The sequence below is a fragment of the Arvicanthis niloticus genome, chromosome X (genome assembly GCF_011762505.2).
Source record: "Arvicanthis niloticus isolate mArvNil1 chromosome X, mArvNil1.pat.X, whole genome shotgun sequence".
NCBI lineage: Eukaryota > Metazoa > Chordata > Mammalia > Rodentia > Muridae > Arvicanthis > Arvicanthis niloticus.
The window spans coordinates 48876282-48894725 of record NC_047679.1 but is presented as its reverse complement, the minus strand read 5'-3'; the positions used below and the strand labels follow the sequence as shown (position 1 = coordinate 48894725).

The 18444-nt window shown below is 39.8% G+C and overlaps 1 protein-coding gene across 4 annotated transcripts in view; it reads right to left on the bottom strand.

Annotated features, from left to right (window-relative positions):
• Apoo (apolipoprotein O) overlaps nucleotides 1-17745 on the bottom strand; it is a 48706-nt gene extending 30961 nt beyond the window's left edge. Inside the window, exons 1-4 of one of the 4 annotated variants that reach the window (XM_076918929.1) lie at nucleotides 17686-17711; nucleotides 5912-5964; nucleotides 5479-5586; nucleotides 3228-3347 (exon numbers count right to left, since the gene is read on the bottom strand). In XM_076918929.1, the coding sequence (XP_076775044.1) occupies nucleotides 3228-3347; nucleotides 5479-5493 (135 nt within the window). In that variant the 5' untranslated portion in view covers nucleotides 5494-5586; nucleotides 5912-5964; nucleotides 17686-17711. Of the gene's footprint in view, nucleotides 1-3227; nucleotides 3348-5478; nucleotides 5587-5911; nucleotides 5965-17520 lie in introns of all 4 variants that reach the window. The other 3 variants (XM_076918930.1, XM_034486222.2, XM_034486223.2) reach the window with 3 other exon arrangements.
• Between the last annotated feature and the right edge of the window lie 699 nt (nucleotides 17746-18444).

Here is an 18444-nt window from a genome sequence, read left to right as displayed (position 1 = left end):
AAAAGAAATTTTGGAGTATCACCATCCCTGATTTCAGGCTCTTCTACAGATCTATAGTAATAAAAACCATATGGTATTAGCATAAAACCAGATAGACTGATCAATCCAATCAAACTGAAGACCAACATGTAAACCCACATACCCATGGACACCTCAGTTTTGATAAAGAAACCAAAATTATACAATGGAAAAAAGAAAGCATCTTCAACAAATGGTGCTGCTTTAACTAGATGCAAGTATGTAGGATACCAATAGATCTATATTTATCTGTACGAAATTCAAATCCACGTGGATCAAAGACCTCCTCAACATAAAACTGGGTAAACTAAATCTCATAGAAGAAAACATGGAGAATAGTCTTGAATGCATTGGCACAAGAAATAACTTCCTGAACAGAACACTAATAGTGCAGGCACCAGAATAAACAATTGATTAAAGGGACCTCATGAAACTCAAAAACTTCAATAAGACAAAGGACACTGCCAATAGGACAAATCAGCTGCCTGTTACAGAATAGGAAAAGATTTTCACCAACTCCACATCTGACAGAGCGCTAAGATCCAAGATATATAAAGAATTCAAGAAACTAGACATCAAAAAACCCCCCAAAATATCCAATTAAAATGTGGGTTACAGACCTAAACAGAGAATTTCCAACAGAGGAATGTCTAATAGCCAAAAAGGACTTAAAGAAATGTTCAACAACCTTAGTCACCAGGGAAATGCAAATCAAAACAACCCTGAGAGTCTACCTCACAGCAATCAGAATGGCTAAGATCAAAAAGTCAAGCAACAGCACATGCTGGTGAGGATGTGGAGTAAGGGAACACTCTTCCACTGCTGGTGGGAAGGAAAACCTGTAAAACCACTTTGAAAATCAACATGGTGGTTTCTCAGAAAATTGAGAATTGATCTACCTCATATCACTTCTAGCATATCCTCAAAGAACACTCCATCCTACCACATAGGACATTTGCACAACTATGTTCATAGCAGCTTTATTCCTAATAGCCAGAAACTGGAAACAACCTGGATGTCCCTCAACCAAAGATAAAGAAAATATGGTACATTTAAGCAGTGACATAATTGATGAAATTTAAATTTTTACAAAAAGTCTTGAATAAAAATTGAATTTGTAGATCTCAATTAAAATAAACCTGGATCATCTTATCCACATCTACATATTATTTTCTTTATTTTTCCTTCCTTTTCAAAATCATGAGCAAGTACGGCAAATATGTACAAAAGCCTACAGAAGCATTCTATAGACTGCAAACTTTGGTTTCAGATGTTTAAAATCAGAATACTTTCAGTTGCATAACAACAAATGCCTGGAATCAAAAAAACATGCACAAGGACAGAAGTCAATCTACACCTGTAGTAGTTTGGTCAGTGGAGTGAAAAGGTCAGTACTCAAACATGTAATTCTACTCTATTATGGCATCTACCTTCCTAATACAGTACCCAAATACTCTATAGTCATGCCTGGGAGTTTTGTTTGCTTGGTTTTGTTTGCTCTGTTTTTGAGACAGGTTCTCTGTCTATAGCCTAGCTGTCCTTGAACTATGTAGACCAGGTCAGTTTCAGAACTCACAGAAATCTGCCTGTCTCTGCCTCAGCGTGCTGGGATTAAAGGTATGTCCCACCACACCTGGGTACTCTTACCTGTATGAGTATCCATGATCTGAAATGTATAGGAGCAGATGTTTGTTAGGTTTCAGGGGGATTTTTTTTTTTTTTTGCTTTTTGAGCTTTTTCGATTTATAGCTTAGATGTCCCTAGTATGGAAAGTCCAAATCCAAAATAATCTCAGATTAGGGATGTTCAGACTGTAGTGATTTGTAGAGTTTCTAAAGGGAGAAAAAAATCCAATTTTTCTGTATCTATATACATGATAAGCATGTACAGGTATGTGTATGTACAGGTTTGTTTTGCCTGTATGTGAGTGCAAGTTTGGGTGCAAATGTTCGCCCTTGCATGTCATTTCTCAGGAGCCATCTTGTTTATTAAGATGGAATCTCTCACTAGGACCTGGATCTTGCTGATTAGGCTAAGCTAGGCCAGTGAGCTCCAAAACTCTACCAATCTCTGTTACCTGAACGCTGCAAGTATATGCCACCATGATGCCTATTTTTTATGGGTGCTAAGGACTAAACTCAGGTCCTCACAGAACAACTGAGTTATCGCCCCAGCAATAACAACACAGTTTTGATATACACATTTGTGTTTTTATTCATTTCCTTCCATTGGTGGCCTATGTTTTCCCTGCTATACACAACAGCTTTATAATACCAACCAACAAGGTAATTATTAGCCCTCCATTCTCTGGTCAAGGTGCCAGAACTCTTCTGATGAGAGCGAACTTCCCCTTACTGCTACCAGGATGCCAGACTTGATTGTACTTGCTCCCCAGGTAGCATTAAGGAACACTAATAAGTTAGACACTCTTATCTTTGGATCCTTATTACATCTTTTTCTAAAAACATGAAGTCATGACTGGGCATGATGGCTTACTGGGCATGGTAATTCCAGCACCTATGTGTGGGGTGGTGGGCTGTGAGAAGCAGCTGGGTGCTTAGTCACGCAAGAAGGCAGGAGTTCAGCTCTGCTCCCAGGCCCTGGTTCTTTTCATTTAGCTTCAGCCCTCCAGCAACAACTCCCACAGAGTCTATGGCCAACAGTCATGAGGAACAGGCCTCAGGCCCTAGAGAGATTTACATACTAATGAGGTACCTGAAGGCCAGAAGGAGCCAATTAAACATTCTTCTCCAGCCCCTCTCCCCTCCCTCCCTGTTTAACTCAGGTCTGCCCTGGGTTTTGGGGGTGTGCATCCAGATCCATCCACCATCCACCATGACATTAAAGCCTGTAAAACTCATGGACTTTCTCGTGTCAACGCTGTGAGGAACCATGGAGCCACAGCAGCTGTGCCTAACTTCCAGCCTGGAGGAACCCAGAGTGTTCCCAGCCAACTACCCACAGCCTGGTGTGAGGAACCCTGCGTTCTCCAGCCACAATTACCTACACCTACGCTAGTCAGTGAGGCAGGAAGATTGTCAGTCTGAGGACAGTCTGAGCTATGTAGTGAATTCCATGCCAACCCTACAGAGTAAGCTCCTAAAAAGGAAGGGAGAGAAGGAGGGAGGGAGGGAAGAAGGAAAGAAACAAACAATAAAAAACATACTGCCAATATAGACTTTTCATTATTAACTCTTAAGTAGATGTACCTGACACAAACTTGTATATGGCTCACAACGATGTCGGAGTTGTGAGATGTTTTCTTCAAGTTGAGTCCTTGGCTCCTCCACATATTTAGAATGACCCTCAGGAACTGAGTAGAGTGAAAGCTACACATGTTAAAACAAAAAGAAAAGCATATACCATGAGATCATGTAACATATGGTCAGTTTTGTAGGTTAATCCCTCTATAATAATTTATAAATTACAGTTACCCTAAGGGTTGCATGCAACCTCTAACTTTACTTCAGATGATCTTTGTACCTAAGTTCCTCAATAAAGACAAGGACAAGAGGACAGGACTGCAAGATGCTCTGTCTTCTCCCTATCTACTCTACTGTTTTGTCTTGGTAGTATGGAGTATTAAACCTAGGCCCTCAAGCATGTAAGGCAAGCCCACTCACTTTACAGAAGTGCTATCTTACCTTAAACTTAAAGAGGAAAAAAATTCTACTGTTCTAATGAGTGAAAAGAGGAGTTTGGTTGGGGGTTATATTTGTGGGGAGGGTATGTGTCATGGCACATGTGTGGCAGTCAGAGGACAACTTACAAGAGTCAGTTTTCTCCTACCATATGGGTCCTAGGGATCAAACTAAGTCATAAGGCTTGGCAGCAAGTGCCTTTATCCACTGAGCCATTTAACAGCCCATGGGCTTTGTTTTAGTCTTTGTTGTTGTTGTAGTAGTTTTTTAAGAAAAAAAAAAAGCTGAGAGAACTGAAGAATAACTGGTTACATGGCTACTGATCAAAGCAGGTGAGCAAATTCATTGCCCACCTAGAAAAGAGCCTTCTCAGTAGCCACTACTTGCCACCTCTTCCCCCTTAACAGTACTACTGTTTTAAGGCCTGAGAAGAGAGGAAAGAGAGACTAACTAGCTTTATATAAAGACTATTCAAGTTACCTTGCCTGGCCACTAGGGACATCAGCACATCCCTTTATTCCAGGGTAACAGACACCGAATGAAATAAAAATTCCAAATAATTACTGGGAAATATAGACAACAAAGAATATAAACAATGCAGAGAAGATATCTTATTTATTTCATTGATCTAGTATGTACTAAATACTTAGTTAAGCATCTCTAATCTTGCCAAGAACCAGAAAGAATTTAAGCCTTTAAATTCTTTGAAAGAAAAAAAAAATGTGAGTATTTTGGATAAGCAGTCCAGAATCACGAAGGCCATTCTAAAAGGTAAGTTACACAGAGATCCACAACTGGACAATGTGTAGAGAGTGAGAGCTTTTGGAACACTCAACCCTAAATGGGATGTCTTCATCAGAGGAAGAGAGCTGGAAGAACCAGAGGGAATGGAGAACTCCAAGAAAATTGTGTCCTCCAGACACAACAGGACTGAAGCACATATGAACTCAGCATACACAGGACCTGCACGGGTTTAAGCTAGACAGGGCCTCAGTGCTCAGAAAAGGAAGTAGACACAGGCTCCCATCCCTAACCAAGATGCTATCTCCAAATGACCTCTTGCAAAGGAAAAACTAGTGCTCACCAATGAAGTCTCACTGGGTGTATTAAACACACTTAGGAGGAGGCCTCATGCCCAGCAGCAGTAGGTTGTCAATACAAAAAGTACTCAATGATATTTTTGTAAACTTTCTGTCTCATATTGTTTTGTTTTCCATTTCTTGTCTTACAGGTCTTCTGTTTGTATATTATGTTTTCAGATTTTGTTTTTATAGAGAGAATGTGTGTGGATGTTTCTCATGGCTTTTCTTTTTCTTATGGTTTAGGTTTTTCTTACTATTTGTTTTCTAGAGAGAAAGAGAAGCAGACACAGAAATGTGGCATTAAGGAGGTAGAAAGCATCTGGGAAGAGTTGGGGAAAGGAAAATAATGATCAGAATATATTGGACAAAAAAATAATAGAAAATAAGTACTAACTAGGAAAAGTGACTTGTGCTTACAATCCACTGGGATATTGTAAGCTCTCCACTAAAAATGAAATCTGCAAGCTATTCCTTAATTATGTCCTTAGCTATGTTCTACTATCATCTGTAGAAAAATCAGTCTAACAATTTCCCATAGAGAAAACAAACTATCAAAGGATGTATAGGTCTTCTTTTTAAATATTTTCTAAGTGTGCTAAGAAAATACATTACTATCCAGTATCTCAAAGAGTAAAAAATAAAACTACGAGTCTTTTATCATCTTGATATATAATTTAGAAAAACTCTCCCTAACGAAGTCAGATGTTTATAATGTGCCATTTAGTGTCAGCAGTTACCTCATCGATCTTCATGTAACTTTTGTGAGGCGAGTCCTTTTTGGGTGCTGCATAGACTCTGAAGGTGAGCAGGCTCAGGCTGGCTGGCCCCACAGATCTCTGAATTATCTAAAACGCAAAGGCAGTCGTCAATTTTTTCTCCATGCAACAAATCGGGTACAAACAATATAATCAGGCCCATAACCTCAGCCACTCGTAGGCAGAAAAGCTTACTGCCCTTACTTCAAAATAAATGCATTTTTGAAATTCCGGGGATATTAAAACATAAGCATGTATTGTGAAAGAGCTCAAATTTCAAGACTTTATCTTAATTTCCCAAAGATAAAAGTTACAAAGCCCTCAATTGAAAAATTAAAAGATACAACTAAACAAATTCATACCTATTTATATATGATATATAGCTCTGAAAATTGTCTGTGAGTATGTGACCCACCTGGTCTACAGAATGAGTTCCAGGACAGCCAGGGCTAGTACTTAGTGGAAACCCTGTCTCAAGAAACAAATAAAAAAATGAAAAACAAACAAACAAATAAAAGAAACCCTAAGGTCATATTAAGCACTGCCCCCAATCCTTAAGGTCACTACACTCTGGTAACTGTGACTATTAAATGATCTCACTTCTCCTTACTCTTCTTTATCCCTTGTTATATGGTCCTTCCTTGCGCCCTTATTTCTTTCCCAGATGGTTTCTAACAGCATCCTAATTGGTTGCCTAGCCCTCTATAGATTTAAAGCACCGAATGAGAAACAATGATATCTCTAAACTACAACTCTGATTAGATTCTTTCTATTCTTATTTGAGGTCCTCCCCTCCCCAGGACTTTTACATAAACCAAAGATTTACTATAGCCTGCTACAACCACTTTCTCTAACCTCACTGACTCTGGCCACAAAACGTGAACTTTCTGTTTTTCTCCCAGGCTGTTTTCCAGCTACCTGGGTTTACCTTCACTGATTCCTATGATTGTTTTGTCATTTCCCAGAGGACTGCCTTTTTAAAAGTGGGGAGTATTGGTGCTTTTACTTTATTTTTTAATCATGTATTTAGGCCCATCAAGCTCTCCCTCGCAGGTCAGAATGAAGTGTGTCTTACTCCTATTTCTACTGCTCTATAGCTGTGCCTAGCACAAAAGAAATGGTTGGCAACTGCTCCTGCATTGCCTTTTATAATGACACACTGGGAATAGAAGAGAGAACAGTGAAGGATGCCATTTTACCTAGGTAGCCACATTTTACAATCATAGAAATCACAGTACAAAGACTTGCAGTAGCTGTAATACAAAACACTAAGCCACTTGGTAACTCAAATCCTTACCCCAAGAATTCAGCTGCTTGAAACTCTCAAAGTAAGAATTCCAATATATTGGCTTATCAAAGATTTTAAATATAGCTAATTAAGACCCAAACTGAGGCAGAATACTAAAAATTGGCTCAGGCTCAGACAAAAGCTGATTTGCTGTTCTCAGCTTTGCAAAGCTCAGGAGGACTGTCACTGTGTCCCTAGTCCATGTGGCTAAATATCTCTGGTGTGAGTATCCTCCAGCAAAATTTTATTCTCTAGTGTAGACTCTCCTTCAACTTCTATTTCACAGAGCCCACCAGGGAATTAATGGTCAGAAAAAACTAAGCAACTGGACCAGTATTTAATTAGACGGGGACCTACTAAATGCTGTAAAGGGGTGAGATGCCATTATTTAAACAACAACAATAACAAAAGCAATGGCCTTTGACTCCAGCGCCTCCTCCATAGTCAACCAAGTAAGTGGGATTATAGGTATGTGCCATTATACCTGGTGGCTGCCATTATCTTAAATACATTTGTTATTTCTTTGTCTCTCTCTTCTGAAGCTTGACAAGGACTTATGATTACAAAATAAATATAGCCTGGTAAGTAGGATTACACATGATAACAATTAGAAGAAGCCAACTAGAACCTGACTTAAAAATCAAGATATTTCCTGCCTACCTACTGGTCAGACACCATAAAGCAGATATAGTTGCTGGCTTAAAGAGCTTCTGGGAAAATTAGGAGGTTATTCAAAAAGACTCAAGCAGCCAAGTATGCAGAATTCTTGAGTACAAGGTCAGCTCTAGGCTATAGAGTGAGATCAAGGCCAGCCTAGGCCTCATAGTCAGGCTGTCTCAAACCAAATCCAAAAAGACTCAGGTAATCTATATATTAATTCTTCAGCTCCAGCCACAAGAATAGATTCCTGGAAGTTAGCCAATATAATAAATCTATTGAGGTCATAAACATTCAGATCACAGAAACTAAATTGTTTTTGTGGCTCTGCAAATTAAAGAGTACTGCCCAGAATTCTGCAGTTTGGGAACCATACTACTTTCCCAGTAAAATTGCTTTAAAAACAAACAGAAAACTCAAGTTAGTTAAAATGCTTCCAAATCCCCAAGTCCCTGACAACTTGACTTCTAACTATGGAGTGAGTATCCAGTGGACAGTCTCTTCTATTTTTAAGTAGGAGGCCTGTGCTGGCTGCTTTTATGTCAACTTGACACAGGCTACAGTCATTTGAGAGACTAAGAAAATGTCTCCATAAAATCAGGCTGTAAATAAGCTTACAGGGCACTTTCTTAATTAGTGATTACTGTGTGAGGGCCCAGCCTATTGTGCATAGTGCCACCCCTGGGCTCTATAAGAAGGCACACAGAGTAAAGCTATGAAGAGCAAGCCAGTAAGCAGCACTCCTCCATGGCCTCTGCATCAGCTCCTGCCTCTAGGTTGCTGCCCTGTTTGAGTTCCTGTCCTGACTTCTTCAATGATGAACAGTGATGTGGCCTAATAAATCAACCCTTCCCACACACACACCTTGCTTTTGGTCATGGTGTTTCAGTATAACAATAATAACCCTAAGACAAGGCCTTTTATTTATTCTCTCAGAAGTACCTACCTTTCATCTTACTAGGCTTTCCATTTAAATTATGTAGCTCTTTCCTTTTCGATAAAAGACCTTTTGTATGCTTATAAACACGAGAGGTTTCAGAATCACCTGAGGACTGTTTTAAAAGCATAGATTCCAGCACCTTCTACTAAAGAGTCTGACTTGGTAAATCTAAAGAAACCCAAGAACTTATTTCCACCATCAGCCAAGTTTCAAAAATCACTACTCCACAAGAAGACACTTAGGGTACAGACACTGAACAGAAGCTAGTATGAATAATCAAGTTCACTTATTTTTAAGAAAATTTTAAAGACACTGAAACAAAAATTGCCCAAAACATAAACAATAGCATAACTAGTTTATACTCCAGAATACCCTCCCTTAATTAAGGTACACTGATACTCTCCTCTTCCTCCCCCCCCCCCGCCCCCGTTCTAGGAGGGAGGGGGTACTGGGAATTAAATTAAATGCAGAGGCTCGTGCATGCTGGGTAACTGCTCTCTAGCACTTGAGCTACATACTGAGCTGACACTCCGCTCTTAATGCTCAACTACTCCCTCAACTATGACCTTAACCATCTATTAGCCATCTACTTCTCTCCATGAACAATTTTGATTTTGTTTTTTAAAGATGTATTTAGGAGGAGAGGGGTTAACAGGTTCTGGTGAGCCACCTGATGTGGATTCTGGGAACCAAACTCTGATCTTCTGAAAGAACAGCAGAGCCTGTTCTTTTAGGTGCTTTTAACTGCAGGGCCTGTCTCTAGCACTTTTTCTTTTCTTTCTTCTTTTTTCTTTGCTCTTCTCTTTTCTTTTTAACAGTTTCTGGAGTTTGGTTTTATGGTGGTGGCAGTACTGAGACTAGAATTCAGGCCCAACGTGCTAGGCAATCTCTCTACCACTAAGCTACAACCTAGACTACAATTTGATTTTTGAAGCAGGGTCTTATGTAGCCCAGCCTGGCTTGAACTTGATATTTAGCCAGAGATGACCCTAGATTTCTGACCCTCATCTCCACCTCCTAGTGTTGGGGTTACATGTAAGGGCCACCATGTTCAGTTATGTGAATCAAGGGCTTCCATAAGAGGCAAAACACTCTACCAACTCAATTATATTCCCAGTCCCTAAATTTATTTTAAAATAAACAGTAATCACAAAAGTATATATTATCTTTTATTTAGCAAAGTCACCCAACAGTATAATGTTTAGAGTCAGTGTTACTGGGAATGACCTCTGTAAAGAGCAGTAGCAAAAAAAAAAAAAAAAAAAAAACCGAAGGTTTAAAAGATGAGGATAGTTTTTTGAACACGCCACAATCTTTACAGCTATATCCACACAGGATATATGGGATCCCATTTAACAATGCTACTTTTACAATGTTAGAAATAGTTTCAATCAAGTTCTTTATAATCAAGGTCAGATAGAAATTCAACTATAACCAAATCAAAGTAATTTGGTTGCAAAAATTATATGAACAAATGTATAATGCTTTATTTTTATTTTTCAAGTGTCTCCCTACCTGGCCCAAATGGGCCTTGAACTCTCCATCCTCCTGACTCCATGTCCTGGGTGCTGAGATTGAGTGTGTAACATCATACATGACTCTAATGTTTTAATTATTGCACTCTAGCTATTAGATCACTGAACTGTCATATAGCTGGTACACTAAAAACACTGCTCTTTTCAAAGTCATATAAAATAATTTTAAATCCCTGTGAAAAATAAATGTTACTTGAACATTTTTAAAGTAAATATCATTCAAAATTAGATATTCCTATACTTACAAGATGTATAGCCACATTCCCCCCCAAAAAATGTTATACTGATTCTCTGATCATTTTTCTTTTCTACAATAGTTTCCATTCTGGAAGCATTTATTCGTTTGAAATAGAAAATTCCTCTGCTGAGGGTGTAATTCGGTAAGTTACATGCCTGCTATGCTTCAAGACCCTGAATTCCATCTTTAGTACCACGCACACTAAAGGTATTTCCTTTTGATTCCCCAGTTGTTTAAGAGGTAAAAATCTAAAATGAAGAAGCTAAAGAGATGGCTCTGTGGCTAAGAGCACCAGATGTTCTTCCAGGAGCCAAGTTTCATTCCTAGCACCCACATGGCAGCTTACAATTGTCTATAACTACAATTCCAGGGGCCTCTTCTGACCTCTATGGGCACCAGGCACACACATAGTACACAGACATGCAAACAGGCAAAACACTCATGTGAAATAGATTTTTTTTAAAGTCTATGAAAACTGACCACACTTTCAAAGTTACACTTCTTCTAAACAACTAATATAAAACCAAAAGATAAGATATGTGCAATTTTTATGGTAAAACAAACTGATGAAAACAACCAACAATTTGATCCAAATAACACTACTACATTGACACCCATAAGAACATTTTACTAATAATTTCTTATAAACTAAATTTAAAAGGGAAACATTTCAAATTCATTCACAATTCTAGAAACATCAACATAGACTACCTTGCCCTAAACAGGCACTCAAATCTCTGTGTTACAGACAGAACCTCCCCAGCTCTGTATACAGACAGTCAAATGTCCTACCACTGAGCAACACTTCTAGCCCTACCCAGCTTTCTTTCTAGGCATACATAGTGACATCTGACTATAATCCTACCATTTGGGAGGTGAAAATAGGAAAGTCAAGAGTTCAAAGCCAGAAGCTGAAGAGATAGCTCAGTGGTAGAGAGAGCTCTTGTAGAGGACCTGGGTTCAGTTCTAGCATCATATGGTGGCTCACAACCATCTGTAACTCCAGTCCCAAGGAATTCAGCACCCTCTTCTGACCTCCACAAGCACTAAGTGCCCACATGGTGCACCCACATACACGCAGGCAAAACACTCATACACATAAAAGAAATTAAAATAAATAAATCTAAAACATTTTAAGAGTTCAAGAACAGTCATGGTTATGCAGCAAGTTTGAAGAACAACTTTGAAGATACCTTGAGCTAGTTGAGCCACTGCCTAAACAAACAAACAAGCAAACAAAACCAAGAAAAAAGACAAAAAGGAAAAGGGAAAAGAGAAGAAAAACTACCTTCTGCTATTGCAAACAGAACTATTTATGAGTTTTCAATCCTGTAATTTATACCAAAGTAGCTGATATTTCCTAGTTCTTCTGTATCTACTGTAATCTTAAAATATAAGCAAAAACTGAGCCTTAAAAAATTATTATCTTTTCCTCACCAAAAAAAAAAAAACAAAACAAAACATTTTATTTTCCGGTGGGGGGTGGTGGCAAACGTCACTACAAAAATTAAGCCTATAAGGCCAAGAAAATATTGATTTATTTTTTAACTGTAAAAATAGCTATCTGACTTTGTCAAATATAAATAGAAAAGTAACAAACTTGTGTATAAACAGGGAAGAACTCCCCTGACCAAAGAGTGTGATTGTTGATCATTCAGGCAGGTTTCCAGTCACTCACTTGGGCTGTCCTGGTTTCACAGACTTGGAACGCACGTGACATGTAATTTATTGGGTTCCAAATGTATTCTGAACTTTCTCATCCAGTTAGAAATTGATTGCTGAATGCCCAAAACTTCAAAAAGGCTTCTTGCCCTCTCTCCCTCCTCTACCTTCTCTCTCTCAACAGTGCCATAAAATCTGCTCAGTCATTTCGAAGGTAAGGTAATATAAGGGAAAGGTGTAGGGGAATATTCCTTTACGTCAAGTCTCGTTCCCAAATGAACCTACATAACTAAAACTATACATTATTTAATAGCAAGCACTATATTAACAATATAAAACCTTTCTAAGCCTAGGTTTCATCTCTCAAATACGGCATCTATACAGAACTCCAAACTCTAGTGAGAACTTCCTTCAGCCTCATCACAGGTATTTCTATGCTTTTTGTGCTTTAAAGAAAACTACAAATATTTTCAAGTAAAAATCATATCTAAGATTCAATTAGTTGATGACAATTTGGATTTATGGTGAAAATCTTTGTTTAAAAAGGAATAAAGACAAGAGAAATAATATTGGGCCTTTACACAGCAACCTTAACAGAACTCTGAACAGACCCTAAAAACGAGCTCAGAGGCAGTATTTTCTAGGTGACATCAGTCACCAATGTAGTTTAAGAGAGTTGCCAGAGCCCTTATATTATTCCTTGCTTACTTATCCATCTAATCTATGTTATAATACAATGCACAAAGCAGCCCCTCCAATGTGAAAAGAGATTCATTTCGGCCAGCACAGAATACAAGCTGCTATTTCACAAGGAGTGATCCTTTGCTATTTCCATTAAAAGTGTTCAATATTAATATGCATATCTGAACTACAATCCACTGAGTATGCTTCCCAATTAAAACAATGAACAAGAACTTCTAAATCTCTCTATCACCCACAGAGGGTTCTTCATCTTCACAAAACCAAAGCCAACAAAAAATTCTTAAGTGGGAACTAATAAGAGCTCTGAATAACATAGTGGACTGATCCTGAGCCTTTTAGCTAAGGTCAAGTATAAAATATACTACATGGCTTGAAGAATTCTCAAAACAAGTCTGAAGACAGGTAACTAGTTCAAGTGAGTTTTAAAGAAAATTCACTCAACATATAAGTACACTATAATACAACCATAAAAATACAGCTTAATATTCACTTAGAGGCTTTTGGCATATTGAAAACCATAATAAAACTAACATAAACTAGAAGGAAACTTAACAAAAGTTCTAAAATACATCTTCTCTAAGGTTTGTTTTTATTATTACTGTAGATAAAGAGAATGTTAATTTCCCTCTATGGTAACAGAGTTTTTCAAGGTCCTAACACTGAACACAATTCTCCACTGGCTTTTTGTGATACAAGATCTCTCTGCACAGCCCTGACTGTCCTGGAACTCACTATGCAGACCAAGCTGGCCTCTAACTCACAGAGATCTGCCTGAGTCTGCCTCCTGAGTGTTGGGATAAACGGTGTGCACCCCCATGCCAGCTCCTCCACTGCCTTTGTGCAAGCATTTTCTTAATCATTTAAAAAACCCATTCAACCTTGTCTGGTTAACATCAAAGGTCAGAGCAAATATGTTATTTATTGAGTCTGATATCCACTGCTGGTGTTCTTCATTTGTTCTCAAAGTTGTGTGAATGTTCACAAACTGGACCTAGATTCTTTCTTTAGAGACTCTGATGTCATTGGTCTAGAGTCCCTCTCACCAGTCATAGAAATGTCCACTAAGCTTCACAGATGACTCAAACATGCGATCTAGGTTGAGACTCATTCTATTACAATGTACTTGTTACATCTGTACCAATAGCCACATGTAAGATTTAAATCAAAATTTTACAATTACCTAGAAGTGTTGAAAACCTAGAGATCACTAGACTCCACCTAACAAATAAATCTTGGAGGCTAGAAAGATGACTTAGCAATAAACAGTGCTTGCTGCTCTTCTACAGGACTCAAGCTCAGTTGCTGATTCCCAGCACCTATGTCAAGCAGCTCACAACTACCTCTAAATCCAGCTCTAAGGGACCCAGGGGCCTCTTCTGGCCTCCAAGGTACTAGCACACACATGGCATTCACTATAGCATACATATAAATAAAAACAAAATTAATTTTTAAAATAAAACTGAACTATATGAAAGGCCCTCCAACTATATCTTAAAACACTATGGTGGCTGGCCAGATTTTGGAACTCCTTCTAGATAAGAACTTAGTCATTGCACTTGTATTCCACAGAACATTAACTATGCCCAGGCCATAAGCAGACAGTGATAAAATCCGTGAAGTGAATAAAATCTAGTATCACACATGGGGGATGTATGTATTCAACATTGAAACTTCCTGCTACAACATAAAGAAAAACTGCTTTCAATAACAGAATCCCAATTCTGGTACACTTTTCAAATGTGATTTAAAAAAAAAAAAAAAAACACTAATGTTCCCTATTGCCCTAAATGTGAAAAGCCAATTCAAAACAGTGGTCACAGAGCTGGAGAAATAGCTCAGTGGTTTAGAGTATACATTATTCTTATAGAGGACCCAAGTCCAATTCCCAGCACCCACATCAGGTAGCTCACAAATATCTGAAACTCCAGCTCCAGGGAGCCAACACTTCTTTGACCTCCTTGGGCACATACATAAACACACTTAAATAAATAATGCAATTTAAAAAAAACAATGGTCAGAACTTAAACATTAAATATGCCCTCAATAAGCTACACACATTGTACTTCCCTACCAACACCTATACCAACTCTTGATCCTTCTAGTCCTAGTTTCCCCAAGCTGGCAATTCCCAAAGCCAGACCAGCCCTATCATTTGTTCTGTCTGCCCCCACCCCCCCAAGGAGACTTGTGATAGCGCAACTCTCAGCAGAACTTTTGCAAAGCATTTTTGCTCCTGTTATGTACCTCTTCTGAATCCGACCCATTTGTAAACCCAATGACCTCAAAAAACCAGGGTACATTCACTAAGGATCTTACTAAATAAATTGTTAGCCATTCAAACTGTGATGACCAGCATCATCAATGACACTGAGATGCTCAAAAAAAAGGAAAATCTGAGGTCCTATCCCAATCTAGATTTTAATAAGAGTCACATGCACATTAAAGTTTGATGGGCTGTGGCTCTCAACTGCTAATACCTGGTATCATTCTTACTATCCTCAAATAAAATTTGTCATTCATTGACACACATTTTTGAGTTACATATAATATATATATTTATTTTTATATGTAACATTATACTGGAAGACACTGTGTACACTACCAGAGGAGAAAGATAAATACCAACCCAGCTACAAACCCTGTGATCTATAATGGTGACCTGCCTGTAAGACAGGCTGGTGCAATAGCCGCACAAAAGTTGTGGGAGTCACCAACCAATATTTAATTGGAACTAAGGCTCATACCATGAGATGGAACCCATACCTGACACTGCCCAGGTGCCCAAAAACCTGAAACTTGATAGGCCCATGGACCTACTGGAAATCCAAATACTACTGTTCTGCTAAAGAATGTAGCAATAAAATGACTCCTAATGACATTCTGCTATACTCATAGATCAGTGTCTTGCTCAGCCATCATCAAAGAAGCTTCACCCTGCAGCAGATGGGAACAAATACATCGACCCATGACTGGACAATATGCAGAAAGTGACAGATCTTGGAACAGTCAGTCCTAAATGGGATGTCTCCATCAATTCCCTCCCCTCAGGGCTCAGAGAATCCTGTAGAAAAGGAGGAAAGCTTGTAAGGGTTAAAAGGAATGGAGACCCCAGGAAAACAAGGCCTTCTAAACACAGCATGATAGACACACATGCAAACTCACAGAGACTATGGTATCATGCACAATGCCTACAAGGGTCTGCACCAGATAGGGGCCTGGTGCTGACAGAAGTGGACCCAGGTTGCATTCCCAGCACCCACGTGGTATCTGGCAAACATTTCTAACTCCAGGTCCAGGGGATCATATTCCGTCTTCTGGCCTCTGTGGGTACCAGGCAAGTATGTGATATACAGACATATATGCAGGCAAAACACTAATACACATAAAATAAAAAATAAAACAAATGTTCAACACAACTAAAGACACAAAGAACAACTCCTGGAATTTCCAAAACATCCCCCAAAGAGGGTTGTAACAGTCAGCTGAGAATCACTGTTTTACAATCACATTTTTTATCTGAATCATAAACCTATGCTAATCTTTCATGTCCATCAATAAATTAAATGTATCAGAATCTTCAAAGAGCCAAAGTCAATGCACACTTGCACAAACTTATCTGAACATACCTGACATGGGTATTGTCGTTTGCAGATCCAGTTTCTATTACACTTCTTCCTTCCTAAAGAACCCCACTGCGTTCATCAAACACAGTTCCTTTTCCCTATGTTGAAGCAGTGATCCTGTTTAGCCTAAGCTAACCAGAGATCAGCATTCCCTGGCAACTGCTATGGGGCTAGGGACAGACACCTGATTCATACTGGTCCAATCAGACCTGAAGAAAACCCATACTCCAAGCTTGGGAGTTGTATCCTCTCCTTTACCCCTAGTGAATAAGAAAGTATTGTTATGGCAGTCATCTTGAAACCATAAGAAAAACCAACAATGCCATAGTAAACCCAGAAGAGCCAGGTCTCTGATGACATTGCTGAGCCAACAAATCAATGAGTTCAGTGTCCATCCTTCCTCTGTGTTTAGTGACCTAATTCTCCTCAGTACTTAACAATTAGATTTTATTACCCTAATTTCACAATCAGGGGAGAAAAACCAGGCAGTTAAATGGAGTTAAGTGATGTGCTCATTATCATATAGCTAGAAATTGGCAATACCACAGCACTGGAAGGCAAAAACCATGGTCTCATTTTGCATCCCTTACTATTGTGTCACAAACACCGCAGCTGCAAGAAACTTTGAAATGAGTAGTGCAAGTCTGAAATTTCATTAGCATTATTCTGTGAATATTACGTTTCTTGAAGACTTGATTTTGCAGATTTCTGGCTGCCTGCGATTATCTTTTAAGACAGAGACTCTTTATGTAACACTGGTTGTCCTGGAAATCACTACGTAAACCAGGCTATTCTTGAACTCACGAAGATCCACCTGCTTCTGCCTCCTGAGTGCTGGGATTAAAAGATGTAAACATCCTGTGTGATTTTTTATGACAAGATGTAATTGACTTTTAAGAGAGAATAATTTTATGCTAAAATACATGTTTTCGAAAGTCTTCACTGTAAATGTCCATCTTACGGAGGACAGTTCAAAAAAACTCTAAGAAAGGGGAAAAGAGTCGACTTCATACTAACGCTCACTATTCAGTAAAGCTCCAGCTTCACACACACACAGAGAGAGAGAGAGAGAGAGAGAGAGAGAGAGAGAGAGAGAGAGAGAGATCCCCAAACCAGCATCCCCGACATCCACCGAAGCTGACCCTCCCCCACCCACAGGCCAGGTTCTGAAACCTGATCCTGCCAAGCAACCAAAGCCACAAACCCTGCAGCGACCAGATCTGACTTCATCCTACCCACGACCCCAAAAGGGCATTAGCTAAGGAGGTGTGTACTACAGAGACGTTTTAACTTTTCAAAGTGTTTCATTCGAGAGAGAGCTCAAAAGGCCGATCCCACCCATCTAGGGTTTCACGCCACAGCCTCACAGGTGCTAGTACCAAGCGCTGAATGAACCGCCGCTGAGCCAGGACTTAGCCCGGAGGTGGGCAAAGCCTCAGGAGAAACTGAGTCTGGTCCCCAAAGAGGCGCCACAGGACCGTGGGAAGGGCTCCGGGAGGCTGAGAGGGGACAATGACAGCTGTGATCTGGCTCCACATTCTCACCTTGAACATGTCGCTGGCAGCCGCGGCTCGGGCAGGGTCACCCCTCCTTTGGCCCCTCCCACTATTAAAAAAAAAAAAAAAGCAACTACGGTGGCCCGGTTAGATCCTGATTCCCTTGACCACGAGCGGGCACGAGATGCTGTGACGCCAACTTAACCCGCCAAAAGCTCAAGCCAACACCGCTAGATGGCGCGTTGCGTTGCTTAGTAACTGAGAGGCGCGCGCGCGCGCGCGCGCGCGCGCGCGGGAACCTAACGATTCAAACCCCGCCTCCTAGTTGGTCCTGCCTCCTTGCAGGCTGTTGCTAGGCGGCAAAAGGCAGCAAGTCTGTGTGGGCGGCCGCACGCTGTGGTAAGAAGAAGGCGGTGCTTTGGCTCTTTGCCGCGCCAGGACCGGCTTTCGCCTCCACCATCAGGCTCCCGGCTGCGAGGGATGAGAATCCTGTGAGCTGAGGCAGCCGGGCGGTGGCGCCCGACGGACGAGGGTAGACTTCACCTGTCTTCATAGAGAGAAGCAGCGGATCGACGCGACCTTGGGGCATCGATTTACCTCACAAAAGGTTTTTCCCTTAAAGAATTTACCTTGTGCTGAACGTTCCTTAAGTTTTACGTTTTAACTCAATGTACCACGTCGCTTAATTGTGAAAAACTGGCCGGTTTTTTTTCTTTTTAAAGTACTGAAGTGTAAATCTGACCATCAAATATTGGTCCCATTTAATACTTAGAGAAGTATAATGGCAATATTTGGCTATTTGCAAGA